The 14,673-nt window shown below is 30.6% G+C and overlaps 1 protein-coding gene across 1 annotated transcript in view; it reads left to right on the plus strand.

The window, feature by feature from the left end:
* The first annotated feature begins 1,835 nt into the window (after positions 1 to 1,835).
* Positions 1,836 to 14,673, plus strand: part of LOC119676559 (putative uncharacterized protein DDB_G0285119) — a 31,848-nt gene continuing 19,010 nt past the window's right edge. The window contains exon 1 of the mRNA XM_038087837.1: positions 1,836 to 2,831. Coding sequence (XP_037943765.1) covers positions 1,836 to 2,831 — 996 coding nt within the window. The remainder of the gene's footprint in view (positions 2,832 to 14,673) is intronic.

The following is a 14,673-nucleotide window of genomic DNA, read 5'->3' on the forward strand; positions in this document are numbered from 1 at the left end:
GTACTTTTGGTACTCTGGCAAAATATTTAAAGTGTTATGAATTAGTCTCTAGGTCGTGTGCGAGTTAGGCTAAGTTGCGTTCTAAATGAGGGAAATTCTAAGTTGTGCCGATAATGTAGTGATGTGTCGATACGTGTTGATAAATGGCTATATGTGTGCAGTGCAAAAAATCCCAAAAAATCTCCCATTTGGTTTAGCATCAACTTAGCCTAACTCGCACACGACCCTAGTGTTAAATAATTCACTCGTGATTTACCAATCGAAAGTATCAATCTGGATTGAATCAGTAACCCCAGATTTACTAATCGAAAACAACGTGAAACGTGTGAATAAATAACTTGAATATATATTTCAACTCAAATCATACATTTTGGAAAATATAACTTTAAAGTTACAACAAAATGAAATATAATACTAATAACTAATTAAATTACAATTTACTCTTAAGTTCATGTTAGAGTTCGAGTAAATTGAGGCAAGGTAAATTAAAATTTCCTAGGAATTTTTTGCACTGCACTTATGTAAATGTTTATTTATTTATTTATCGCACTTATTTATTACTTTTGGTTAAAAATTATCAAATTTATTTATTTATTTTGGTTAATTTACCTTATTTTATCTAATTTAGCATACTTTTAAATTCTGCAAAATACTAACATTCGCTGCCATACCGACGTAATTTATTATTTCCCTTAATTTACCATCAATTTACTTGAACTCGCACACGCCCTAAATGTGAATTTTACATAAAAGTATCATTTATTTTAAATTTAGATGACACTTTAATGCCCAATATCGTATATAAAAAGATTATTTGAGTGTGCATTGTAAAATTAAATACAAACCCAAATAAAAATTTTAATTTTTTAAAGGTTTATCGCAACTCTTCAACAAAAAATATTCTGCCTTAATGAAGAAATCAAATAACTTCACTATATTATATAAAACTAAAAGAATTGCTTCTATATAAACGTTCGCATACGCCTTTGAAAAACAAGCACATTAATTATGTATAAATTAAATTAATTATAAAAAGGACTCAAATTAATCAATTGCTAAATAAAAATATTATTATTTTGTTAAGCACATAATATAGGAACTCATATCAGAATTACCACTGCACTCAAATAAATTCTTGCAAGCTCTCTGCTATTGTTCGTTTTTATTTAAACGCTTGGCAACCCTACGATCGTGTTTTCTTCTTGGTGCAGCTGAAGCTTAACAAAAACAAATCGGTTTACGTTAGTTTTCGAAAAACAATTGAGTGGGTTAGTTGCCTCGTGTGTGCGCGCAAAATTATAAATTAGAAAAATGAAATTGTGATTGTTGTGAAAAATTATATTGTAATTGAATCAAAGCAATATTTATGTGAATAAAAAAATACACTGAAACTGAATCTGAATTGTTTTAAAAATGACATGTAGACGAAATATTGTGCAGAAATCTGTGCTTAAAAAAATTTTCGCAAAAAGTGTTAACATTTTTCTTTGATCCTTCGTGTGTGTTTTGTTTAAGTTTATTGTGTGTGAAAACGTGAATGTTAATTATAAAAAGAAATGCTAATGAATGATGTGAAATTAAATTATTTGATATAATTAATTAAATCATTTGTAAATTATAAATAATGAATATAATAAGCAAATCAAATCATTAAGAAAAAAAATTGCTTCTTTTGTCGAAGACAACGGCGTGGGGTGACGTGAAACGTGACACAAATACCAAACTTACATTGCAACAATTATAAAAAAAAAACTGTAAATAATAAAATTAATAATAATAACAACAACAACAGCAAGTGCTACTAATTCCAACAACTCTGTCATATCATTAGCAACATGCAATCACTTGATTTAAATGTGTCCAATAATAATTTATTAACAACGCCAACATCTTTGCCATTTCCAAGCGCTACTGCAATGGCTACTGCAATGGATAATATAGCCAACAACCCGGGCAGTACGACGCCACCGGACTTTGATTTTAATATACCATGTCGCTATTTCAAGAGCTCATTTGCCCGCTCACTCTCACTTAATAATCCAAGTCATCATTTCCAATGCAAATCCTTAGATTACGATATCAATAATATGCGCAACTACAACAACAACAACAACAATAACAACAACGCCAATGGCATTGGCAACAATTTCCATAATTGTCGGAATGATAGTGTCAAAAATATGGATGCTCCACCATTGCCACAACGTATGAGCCGTGCCGGCACACCACCAACTACAGCAACAAAACCAACAACAACACAAATAACAACTGCCGCGATGTCAATTAGTGGCAACATTAACATCAGCATTAATGCCAAGAATGAGGTCAGCTCATCTGACGAGAGTTGCTGCAGCAACAACAACCTGCCGCCAGCATTGCCAGCCAGACGTCCTATGCCGGCAACGAATTCCAATATCAATAACAGCAACAATAACAACAACAGCAGTTGCAGCAGTAATGGCAGCATTGGTGAATTGCAACCGCAACATAAACAGCAACAATTGCCGTTGCTGACACAGTTAAAGCAACAGCAGCAAAATAAAAACAACAACAACAATAGCAATGGCATTGCCAATGCCAATGGCATCGGGAATAGTTATGCTAATGACAGTGATTGTGGTAGTGGCAGTGGCAGTGGCAGTAGCAGTGGCTGTGCTAACATTAACAGCAATGGCAATAATGCCAATAGTGGTGGAAATGTAAGCTCAGTTATTCATGGGAATTTTAATAAACTCACCATAAATCATGCATTACAACAACAACAACATAAAGAGCACAGCATTGACCACAACATCAGAAGGAACGTCTGGCCTAAAGATAATGTGGAACAGGTTAGTGTTGATTTTCTTTTTCACGTTTTTGTTGTTGCTTTTGTTATTTCTAAGGCATTTTCTGTGAAATAAGTTTTCTATTTTTATTAGAAAAAAATGATTTTTCCTATTTTAGTGAAATTGATTTTTTTCCCCAATAACTTTACGTTGCTGTCTTTAATCTTTGTTTGTTTGAACAGCAGAAGACAAATTGCACATGCGTAACTGAAAATTGCTTGTGTTTACACTTTAGGAAAAATGTTAGTACATTAAAAAATATAAGAAAAAATTAAGATACGTTTAAATCCAAAAGTTTTTATAAATAATTTGTGTTATTTATCCTATAATAATGCATATAGGTATATATAGTTAATATATATATTTGAGGCCCTATGCCCCACAAGAAGTTAACGAAATCAAGAAGAATATATAGTTAATATTTAGTTACTTTACTACATAATAGTTCAAATCAAAATTTCTTTTATGTAATTATTCTAAAAAAGTATTTTAAAGATGTGTACTGTATATACCTGGGTTATTTTATGTCTGCTCTTTATGTTTTCAAAAGCTAGGTTAGGTAAGGTTATACCGGCGATTCTAAGAATCTACTTAGACCTATTGACCAATTGTTTTGTTGTATAAGAAACTCAGAGACTCATTACAAACGCCTTGAACCTTTAGCAAAGCCTACGTTGCTCTTTAGAGTGTAGTCTTGGATTTGGTCAAGATCCTCAAAAAAGGAAACCTCAAAAAATCGGCGCTTTAAAGTAATTTTGTAATAAATAGTTTTTTAACATTATATTTATCTCCACCAGGGTATACTGTAGTGAGAACTTAAATGCCATATTGCTGATTAATTAATTTGTTATATCGACTTGTATCAAATGAGTAGCTTTTTTAAAAAGTCATTATTTATATTAGTTAGATCTTTAATATAAATAACTAACCTCTGCAATAGTTTTATATTTGTTTTAGTAATTGTCTAAGTAATGCAACGCAATCAGGACCTTTGGTAAATGGCACTGAAGAATTAGTTTGTAGTTGTTTAATGTTAATGGGTACCACTTCAAACCACTTTATATTCAGATTAGTAACTGGTCTACCAAAGGATCTCTCTTTAACTTGGGAATAAAGAGTGTAGGCATCTGTTGATTTTGTAAAAAGTCTTAATAATATGTTAACAGTAATCTGCCAGATTATATATATACAATGCGATATTTCATTATTGACAATCAAGGCTCCTATAACTCTCAATCTGTATAGGTTTCTGTAATGTTTAATTGCAAATACAAATCGAAGCGTTCCAAAAACTTTATATTTGAATTTGAATATTTGACAAATTGATTTGAATATAACATTCTATCTGCGTCAATATAAAATTTACTAAAAGTAACTTTAAATTTTGTAAACAAGCACTGACATATGTCGATTATCAACAATTTAAGAATTACGTATTCGTTTGAATTTCAAATCAAACAACAGTTTTTCCTCTCAATCTGACTTAAAAAACTCTACCTTGACCCATTTTCCATTATGGCAATTAAACAAAACTTATCTGCAGATTTATATGGAAGGCCGGCTTGACTCAGAGCAGCAATAAATCTGAAATAATACGCATCAGTAGTTACAACTTACAACTTGTAAGTTACAATAAATGACTTAAATGTAAAAATAAATAAATGTTTTTCTTTTTAAAGACAATTAAAGTCACGATTGCTTGCAAAATGTCACATTTCGAAACGTTTTGTGAGGCATTGCCAATCGCCGAAGTGGCATGGAAGTTTCACATCTGTGTGGCACATAAATTAATTTGTTAATTTTCATTTATGGAATTGTGGTACATGCATTAACCTTAAATGGTTATTAATATATGAATTATATTATCCTTTTATAGTTAATATAAATTAATTTATTGCATTTTTATTTTATCAAGCATAGAGAGTTAATTTACAGGTACTTTTAACCAATTTTATGTAAGAATCTGAAACCTCTCAAGCTCCTTGAAGACCGACTAATATCCACTAACTCATTGGAATGATTTATGACTTTATGAAAAAGAATATAAACTTAATTGAGAATTTCTGTAGTAGAGTATACAAAGAATAATTACTGAGTTTGCTTAATAGTAATAGACGAGGAGCTATTTTTTTTTTTTTTGAGGTGAGGAGGCTGGGAATGCCTACCATCCAGCGTACCAGAGACCTTGTTCTACCATGGGACTTTATTAGTATTACTTCGAGGTAGGGTTCCTATTAGTCACACATTCCTAGAGACTTTGTTCTACCATGGGCATTAGTATTACTTCGAGGTTGGATCCCTATTAGTCACTTCCAGTGGTGTGACTTGCATCCAGACCCCGCTACTGCTTCAGGTGACTAGCTTTGTACTTCGTCTTCATGTGGTGCTTACTCCAGCTGCCTTCTGTCGAGATCTGCTTTTTTTAACCTTAGGATTTTTTCAGCACACATTTCTTTGTGTTCCTAGTTTATTTGGTTTTCGATAATTTTTTCTGTCTCTGTCGTTGGGCAGCCACATATTGCGCTCAAAGAATGTGTGCTATGCGATATTATCTTCAGCACGATGGGGAGGTATAAGGGTAAACAATGCTATTGCCATTTATTTGTGTAACAGATTAAAAATTAAATGTATTGTTTTGGATATTATAATATATAAAATAAAAAATTTTTTTTTCTCTAAACTTTAAATTGATTAAATTAATAATAATTCATTGCATACAAACATTTTTGCTGTAGTAGCACAGATAGTTTCTTCTTCTTGACGAAGCCGGCTTGGTTTCTTTGCCTTCTCTGTGTTTGGTAAAGCTCCAATAACCTAAAGAACTATTGCAAATAAATCATATACATTACAAATAAAATGCAATTAATAAATAATAATGAAATATAAAAGTAAAGTATAACAATAAATTTTACTAAAAATAAATAAAAAATGTTTAATATATTTTGGTGTTAATAAAATATTGCTAAAATTTATTTGACAAGCTATTTCATAACTTACTTATCATAACTATTACAAATAAATGATATATTTATAGAAAATAATTAATAAATACTAATAAAGTGTATTCATAAAATATCACTACGAATTTCATTATAAAAAAATAAACAAATTTTAAGTATATATTCCTCTTAAATGCATATTGCAAACATTTATTTGACAAGCTATTTCATAACTTTCATATTATATATATCCAATAAAAAATTTTAACAATTTAATTAAAAATCGAAAACATTTCTTATCAAATAATTTGTCAAAAATAATTAACATTACGACAAAATATACTTAAATTAACATAAATTCTATTAACAACATTTTTATGGCCGGCAATTAAAAATACAAGCCGTGAAAACGCACTGAATTACGCACCACATTTTTTTCATATGATATATATTAAAATATAATTATTAAAAAAAAATAATAAAAATTAAAAACAATAAATATTATCTGCGGCCTACGCGGTATAAAAAAAATTGCAGATGTCAAACGAACGACCCGTCCTGTCCCGTTCCGTCCCGGAGCGATTTCGATTTATATTTGCGAAAGTTGATAATTAAAATGCGTGCAAGTAAAATCAACAAAAAAGGCAGTGAAAAATTGCTTTCATTGCAAAGTGCAATTCGTTCAAATAATTTAAGTGGCCAAGGCATAAGTTGTCAGCATTAAAGACCAATAAAAAAGATCATAAATAAATATTAACTCTTACGCATTCGCTTGCACCCATCGAATAGCTCATACCAATCCAAAGATACAAATGAATTTGTATCTGGGCATGAAATATTTCGGGCTCTGGCAACTACGGTTTTGCGCCAACATCGAAGTTATGTTGCCACCGTGTAGTTCAAGTCCATGAATGGCGTTAACAATTTGTAAAAAATGCGCTTAATCACTTGCGTTATTAAACAGAAAACAAGAAAAACTGTAACAAATAAATTTCAAAGATACACGTACGAAGTACCAACGATTTTCGTTGAAAGTCACCGGTCAGTCGGCTGGGCAAGTCACTCTACCACTCGTTAAAAGCTGCTTATAAATTTTTATGCAGAAAACCCATCCATTATAAAAACATAAAATCATTGAAATATTTGCGATAAAAATGCTCCAATATTTTATGGTGTAAAATTTCATTTTCCGTCAACTTGAAGTTTTATTTATTAAATTTTTTGCTTACATACTCGTATTAAGTGAAGATTTTATTTTATAAAGATGTTTTTTTCTCTTCAGGTGAGCAAAGGGCTTTAATGTGGTATTTCCAACGTAGTATTCAATGTACTTTTAATATTCAATTTAATTAGAAATTTACGACATGACTTCAGTCATCTATCGGAAATTAATTGGGTGTTCATAATATTGTATAAATGTCATATCGTTATGCTTACCAAACATTAAGATAACAATAAAAAAAAATCATCAAGTAAAAGATATAAAAAATTTAATTAAAAGAAAAAATTTTTATTCCATTTAAAAAAGGTTTTTTAAAAATCTGGATCCGAACTCTTTGAGTACTGGAAAAAATTCCGTTAAGCGTCGACACTTATTTATTTCATTTTCCTTACACATAGAATATATTCCTGAAAATCTTCTTATAACAGTGTTATTATTAAATTCGATCATATCTGCGCTGTCGTTAAGTATCCATGATTTTACCGATATATTGCACTTACCCGAAAGATATATATCTCTTCTACTAATGTGCAAATGTTTATCTGAAAGATATGTTTATGCCCTACTAATGACTAGATGCTTACCCCAAAGATGTACACAAAATCTCAATTCAGTATTTACTATAGCAATCATGTTTGGCTGTACATGTCGGTGTCTTTATATTAGGAATAAACAGTTCTAGAGATTTGCGAAATTGACTTGATTTAAAGTAAACATATGGTGTTCTATAAGCAGGTTATTTAGGTTACGAAACCACAATTTTTGTCGGCCTTATTCTTTTTTAAAATATGTTATAGTTCTTCCTGACCACAATCAAACAGGCAATATGGGTCATATATACTTGAAATGTATGTATGTTCTTTCTGAACACACACACACGCCTCTATGTATATATAAGTTAATATGAAGTCGAGTTATATTAATTTTCCCTTTTGAAATATTTTTAAAGTTTTTCCTCATCAAAAAATGATTGGCCATATATGAGATGCCCATATTGAACCATCATATACTTTGATCGCTCTCACTGGTGCCAAAAGAAGATTCCACTTTCTATCGAATAATAGTTTAATTACATTACTGATGACATTTGGCCACCACACCTTAACAATATTTCAAAGACATCTGTTAACGAAACTTTGAATTTTTCTAGTTTATTTTTTTAGATTATTTGATTTATATATAGTAAATTTTGTTGCTGATAAGAAAACCTTGAGATCCCCTTCATACTCCAACTTCCTTTATAAATTGTAGTATTGAACTTACATCACAGAACTATATTTCATAGTCGTTCTATAGTAAAACCTAAACTGTTTTAAGTTATATATTCCTATAAGTGATTTCAAATGTGGTAATTATGCTAAATTCGCCCAGTTTAGTGTTTTTTGTTTCTCTTTTTCGTTCTGAATGAGTGAAAAGAAATTACCACCTCCCAAGCCACAGAATCGTATTGAACGATTCTTTACAGCGAGCCTAGTCTTTTTCACCCGTCTATTTCGTTGCCGACCTACATACATTTAAAAGAACTATTGTGGCATTCTGGTCAATTTAATAAAATGAGAATTGAAAGGAAAGTAACTAATAAAAACTTAACTATGTACACAAACGCTATGATTTTTATATAGGCATGATACCCGTTCGATTTAATATTCGTAATTTTAAAGCCATATCAGTTATCACATATATTACATGAATCAAAATTTTAGGATTACGAGTTTGGTTATGATCACTTAGTGGTTCTTGTTGTCTATTTATCTTTATGAGACTTTTAAGTCTTACTATGATTAGCGGTTCTCTCTATATATACTTCCATGACTAATGTGCTATAGCTAACTCTTGCACTTATGTTCTTCTCCATATTTTTGTCGGGACACTAAATTGTTTGATGTATGTATATATATATTCGTTTGTCTTACTCTGCTAGACATTGCTCTTTAAATATCGTTCCATAAGTACTATGCTCCAGCTAACTGTTTAGATTATTGTCTGTATACCTAGACTTCTGATTTCCTGCGAGTTTCAGATCGGAGCTTATTTGCATTGTATTTCCTGGGTTATCTTACCTGGAATTATTTAGAATTTTTTAAGTGTATTGTTAGATTTAACTCATGTCAACTATGATATATAAATAGATAGATAGATTTTAAACGGGTGGGGAAATTGTTACGAGATAAATGTATTCTTTGAGGATTATTCTGACACACCCACTTTAGTTTCATGCACGAGTAGCAGTTAAGAACGCCATTATATCTTGCAGAGGGATGTTGCCTAATTCCGTTATAAGTGGATAGGCAGTTCATAAGTACCGAAGTTTTAGTCTGGTAAGACTATCACAGTGACACAGAATGTGTTCTGATGTTTTCTCTTCTTCTCAACAAAATCTGCAGTTATCGTCTCTTGTAATACCTTGGTTCGTTAGATACTTATTTACTCCGTAATGTCCAGTGAGAAACCCTGTGACAAACGATACAGTGACACAGAATGTGTTCTGATGTTTCCTCTTCTTCTCAACAAAATCTGCAGCTATCGTCTCTTGTAATACCTTGGTTCGTTAGATACTTATTTACTCCGCAATGTCCAGTGAGAAACCCTGTGACAAGTGGTATATATAATTACCTTAAACTAAAATTGTGATTCTTAAAATTGCCATGAAACTAAAAAATATGCTTGTAGTCTATATAAGAGGTATACTCTTAACATAAGATAAAAAGTGAAATTGAGTTACGTAGTATTTCTGCTTCAGGTTCCCGTTTGAGGTAATATTTGTCTTTTTTTTGTTGTTTGGTTTATAATAGCTGCATATTCAAAACGTGGTTATTATGCAGTGTCAAAATGCTTGTACTAACAAAGAAAATCAAATTCCGAAGAGGCTTGTCATATTGTAATTTATAATTACGGACTCAAAAATATTTCAAACAAGTCGCAGTTTATAATTAAAAAATATTTAATTTAATAAAATCAAGCAAACCCCAAACCCAGCTCCAATTTAATTACAAATTAAACGAGTAGTTGCGTACTCAGATGTTTTTAATTAAACGCTTTTAATTAAATTGCACGACTATCTTCCTACCATTAAACAAGCACTAATTTGGACTTGTTTTATGTGGTGCCCGCTTGTTGTTAGTTGCGCTTTAAGGCGGCCCCCTACTAAACACTGCATTTAATGAAGTTTTAAATTTTCCGAAAAGCACTTATATAACCGCGCCTATTTGCCAATCTGCTAATGTGCTCCTGTCGCGTGTGTCGTGCACTTAAACTGATGAGACCCCAGTAAACCGAAGTAAATCGAATCGAAACAAACGAATTCAAACCAGACTTGAAATTTGAATCTTTGACTTGATTTCTTCATACACTTGTCTTTGCGAGGCAGTAAATGCAGTAAATGCAGCGAACGGCGCGTATCTCAGGCGTAGCCCATTTGTTAAAAGCGTTGTTACGCACGCGCGTTGGCGCAACGCGTTCACATAAATCAAAATGTCTGCGCGCCAAAATGGCTTCCGGTAAAATTGGCAATTATGAGCGCGCGATTTCACACGCCATCAAAACTGAACCAAAAAGAAAAAAATAATCGGTTTGGTTTGGTTTGGTTTGGTTTGGTGTGTTAAGTAAACAATCCTCGTGGCAGTCGTAAGTGAAAAGCTGAAGAAAAAAATATTCAAAAAAAATGTAAAAAAATTGTAGCGTTGATTTGTGTGGCGCTACATACGCTGCGCTTTAAATCGATTCTTCCCCGTTCAGATACAGTATCTCAAAGCGCGTGCTACTCATCGCTGGATTTGAGTTTGTTTTACTATGGATTTTGAGATCTCATTGTATCTTTATTTTGTTTTTCTTGGCTTGTTTAGTTAATTGCTCACATTATTGTTATTAGCTTCTTTCATTATAAAGCAAACTTTAAAAAAAATCAGATATTGCCTCCTCTCTTCATTACCTTTGCACGAGTATTAAGTAAATTGAAGAGAAAACTTATAAATGACTATTATTAAAATTGGATAATAAAAATACAATTTAAATCAAAGAAATTATGACTATCTGCAATTATTTTATGATTTTTTCAGTAATTACGACCTTATTTTCTAAAAAAGTACAGAATTTATTGATAATTGAAAGTTTGTAACATATATTATGACCTATAAATCAGTACGATATGGCGCTCAACTAGGTACTGTTACGAGTAATTATCATATTAAAAATTATATTTTTATAACCTTGAAGTGAAAATAAAATCTAATATAAAATTAGAAATAATAAAAATGCAAACCGTAAATAATTTTAAATACAAAAAACTATAATGAAAGTATTGAAACTTTCCGTAGGAATTACTGTTTATATGCAAATGCATCATTATATTTTTAACGAGTTTAAATAAGTTTTGAAATTACCATATATGGCAATTTGAAAGGTACGATATCGTTTTAAAGCTTTCTATTCTGTTGTTCCTCCGATGAAATACTGAAATCGTTTGTGTTTAGAAATAGTTTCAATTAATTTTAAAATCTTTGTCAACATTCTAGTTAAAAAAACGAGATCCTTCAGGTTAATTTGTAATGTGTTTGATATTTATAAAATTCAAATTGGCTACCCAAATAAATTTCATTTCAATCTTATCAAAACAGTACTACTTTCAATATTTTCTCCTTTGCTCCGAGATTCTAGCTTTTCAACTGAAAAAAAATAGGTGTGCCAAAATTCTTTATCATCTCCAACCGCTATTCAGAAATGAAAATCTCAATGCTAAGAACAGGAAACTGATATAGCAAAGCTTCAAACACTACTATCCGCCAGCTAGAAATTTCATAAAGCCAGGGTCTGAGAAGACTTTTCAAAGTACCATGGTACATTAGGACGAATGACATCATCAGGGAGGTCAAGATTGAACCCATTAAAAAATACATAAAAAATAGAGCCCTGAAATCAAATCTCAGAATGGTTACAGACTTCTCGGGAAGGTATGCAGATCTGAGCTCAATTATTGCTTGGTCTGATGAAGTGATAAACATTAATCCAGTAAAAGTGTAAAGAGAGTTTTTAAAAATACCTCGAGTTAAAGAAGAGTAAAAGTGCTCAAGTGCACTGGCTCAAATAGCTTCAACATAATAATTCAACATAATGAATTTAATTACTTATTAGTTAACTTTTTAATTTAAAAGCGTACAAAAAAGCAGATCGCTAGAGTACAAAGAGAAAATGTTTCATTTTAAGGCAATAGAATATTCGATACTGTCCGGGTTTATTGTCATAAATGTCTGATCACTTAGAATTGTTACATGCTGTGCAATGTGTAAATCACAAATCTATTAAAATATTTCCAACTTTTTAATATAAAATAAAACTAAACAACTATTTTATTAAAATATTTCCTCTAATTTTCAAAATTTCAGATAGACTAACTCTCTAATTTTCAGTACTATATCAGATTTCAGATATAGTACTCAGGACTCATTAAGAACTGTAGATCTTCAAATATTTTTTTAAAATCTATGTCTGCGGTAATAGTTGACAGGTAGTGATTGTATTTGACAAGAAATCAAATTAAAACGGGTTTTAAAATTTGGTTTTATAAAGCACTTTATTCGGAACTTTTTGACCCACTACTCCTGAGTTAGTAAACGACGATCTTAATAGAAAAACTTATTTAATCATAGTGTGAAGTCGGTTTTCAATATATGTGTGATGAAAAACAAAAGTGAAACCATTTAGCTCAGCTATTTTTGTTTACATTTTGTACATAAAACTTATTATAAATATATCGAATATTAATAATTTCCCTTTATGGGAAATTTATTTTTAGGGGTTGCATTCAACATTTTTGGTTTAATTTCCCTTACTTTATATTTAAGTGAGTTAAAACGCACGGAAGCTCTTTGTATGGTTAATAAAATTTACTAAGTAAATTAAACTTATTAAGTAAGCAATGTAAATACACTATTACTCTAAAATTTATATTCTAACTGTTAGAATAAATTTAGGTAAATTTAAGTTAAATTGAAAAGATATTATTACTCTCAGATTTGCATTCTAACTGTTGGAGTAAATTTAGGGTTATAGTTAAACTTTAGTTTTATGTGCAAATTAAAAAATTTCTATTTTTAAAACTTTTATAAAATCAAATGACTTCTTTTTACGAACATAATTTTATTAATCTTTGTTTTTATACGACGATGGACTTCAACATAAAAATGTCTCAAACTTGGCATGAAAGTCAGATTTTATGCGTTAACCAACTTGTTTCGCCACACGAGATAATAAACCAAAATAAAGTTTAGATACAAAAGAAAGTTGGAATTAAAACAAAAAACGCCAGAATATCGCCTACTAACCCTAATTTACATATCTAACTTAACTTCAACTGACTTTGTAAACGAATATTATGGCAATAGAATGGGAAATTACTTAATGTTCAAAATCTTTGAAAATGGCTATAATTTTTTGAATTTGGCTAAATGCGAATGAGTAGCTACTACTAAGTTTAAGTAGGTTGAGATGGTAATTAAATATTTAATTTGAAGAGTTTACATTATAAAGTTTAACGATTCTTAGAAGTCGCTACTATTGTGTTTCTAGTATTTTTCTCATTATTGTTGTTATCTTAGTTGAAAGCTAGAAGTGAGTCAATGTTTAGAAGTTCATTTAATGGCATTTTAAATGCAAATATAATTTAATATTATTTAATTTATACTCAGTCATATATATTTCATAATTTTATTTCTTTTATTTATATTATAAAATTATTTTAATTTATTCTTGTCAAACAATTTTCATAATTATTTTTGCTCAAAGCTTCAAAACTTCGACCCACGCATGCCTGCAATTACTGAAATTGCAACGATTTCAGTTTAAAGTTTTAAGTTTAAATTTTTCTTTAAGTATTTTTTTAATTTTTTTTATTTTAAGTATTTTAAATAAGAAAATTGCTTTGCGGTTAATAACTTTGTTTAAACTTGCAAAGGTCAACGTAATTGCTATGCAGTATCTCTTTACGTGTTTCCATATGCATTGCAAATTTTTCATCATTATTATCGGTTGAAATGAAATGTTAGGGTTGAGGGTTTGAGGTAAGTTGAGTTGATGGTATGAGTGCTGAATGCTCTCATCCAACGAAAGCTCAACAATTTCAATTCGCTCATAAAATTCAAATGAATATCAATGACCTTTACCGACACTTACAAATGCTATTGTTTCAATTTAGAAAGTATACAGTATACACTGGCGTTGCTGGCTGACGACTACCTTCGAGCAGATGCATCTGCCACAAGTCATTCCCCGACGACTGCAGGGAAAATTAATATTTATATTTTCTTTCAGCAAAAAAAAAAAAACAAAAACTATTAAATTATCAAAATAGTCATCAAAACCTCCCGCGCTTTCATATGTTCATGTCAATATTAATTAAATGAAAATTTTAAAGTCAGCGAGCGCGCTGTTAACTTGCAAGCGATTATGCAGATACATTTATAGATATTTATGAGATGCACAAAAGCAGCTTACATGAATGATGGTATGCGCTTAGTACTGTCAACAATTCATCTACTGTTGCTACTGTGAGTAGATGGCGGAATGCCGTTCAATTTGCAAGTGTCAAAACAATTGAAGCGTCAAAGGTATTTCGCTGTGGCAACATTGCGGTTTTACACTTAGCTCCGACTATCTCTGGTACATGTAGAAATTTAATACATTTCGGTTTATT

The sequence above is a fragment of the Teleopsis dalmanni genome, chromosome 1 (assembly GCF_002237135.1).
Source record: "Teleopsis dalmanni isolate 2A chromosome 1, ASM223713v2, whole genome shotgun sequence".
In the NCBI taxonomy this organism is placed as follows: domain Eukaryota; kingdom Metazoa; phylum Arthropoda; class Insecta; order Diptera; family Diopsidae; genus Teleopsis; species Teleopsis dalmanni.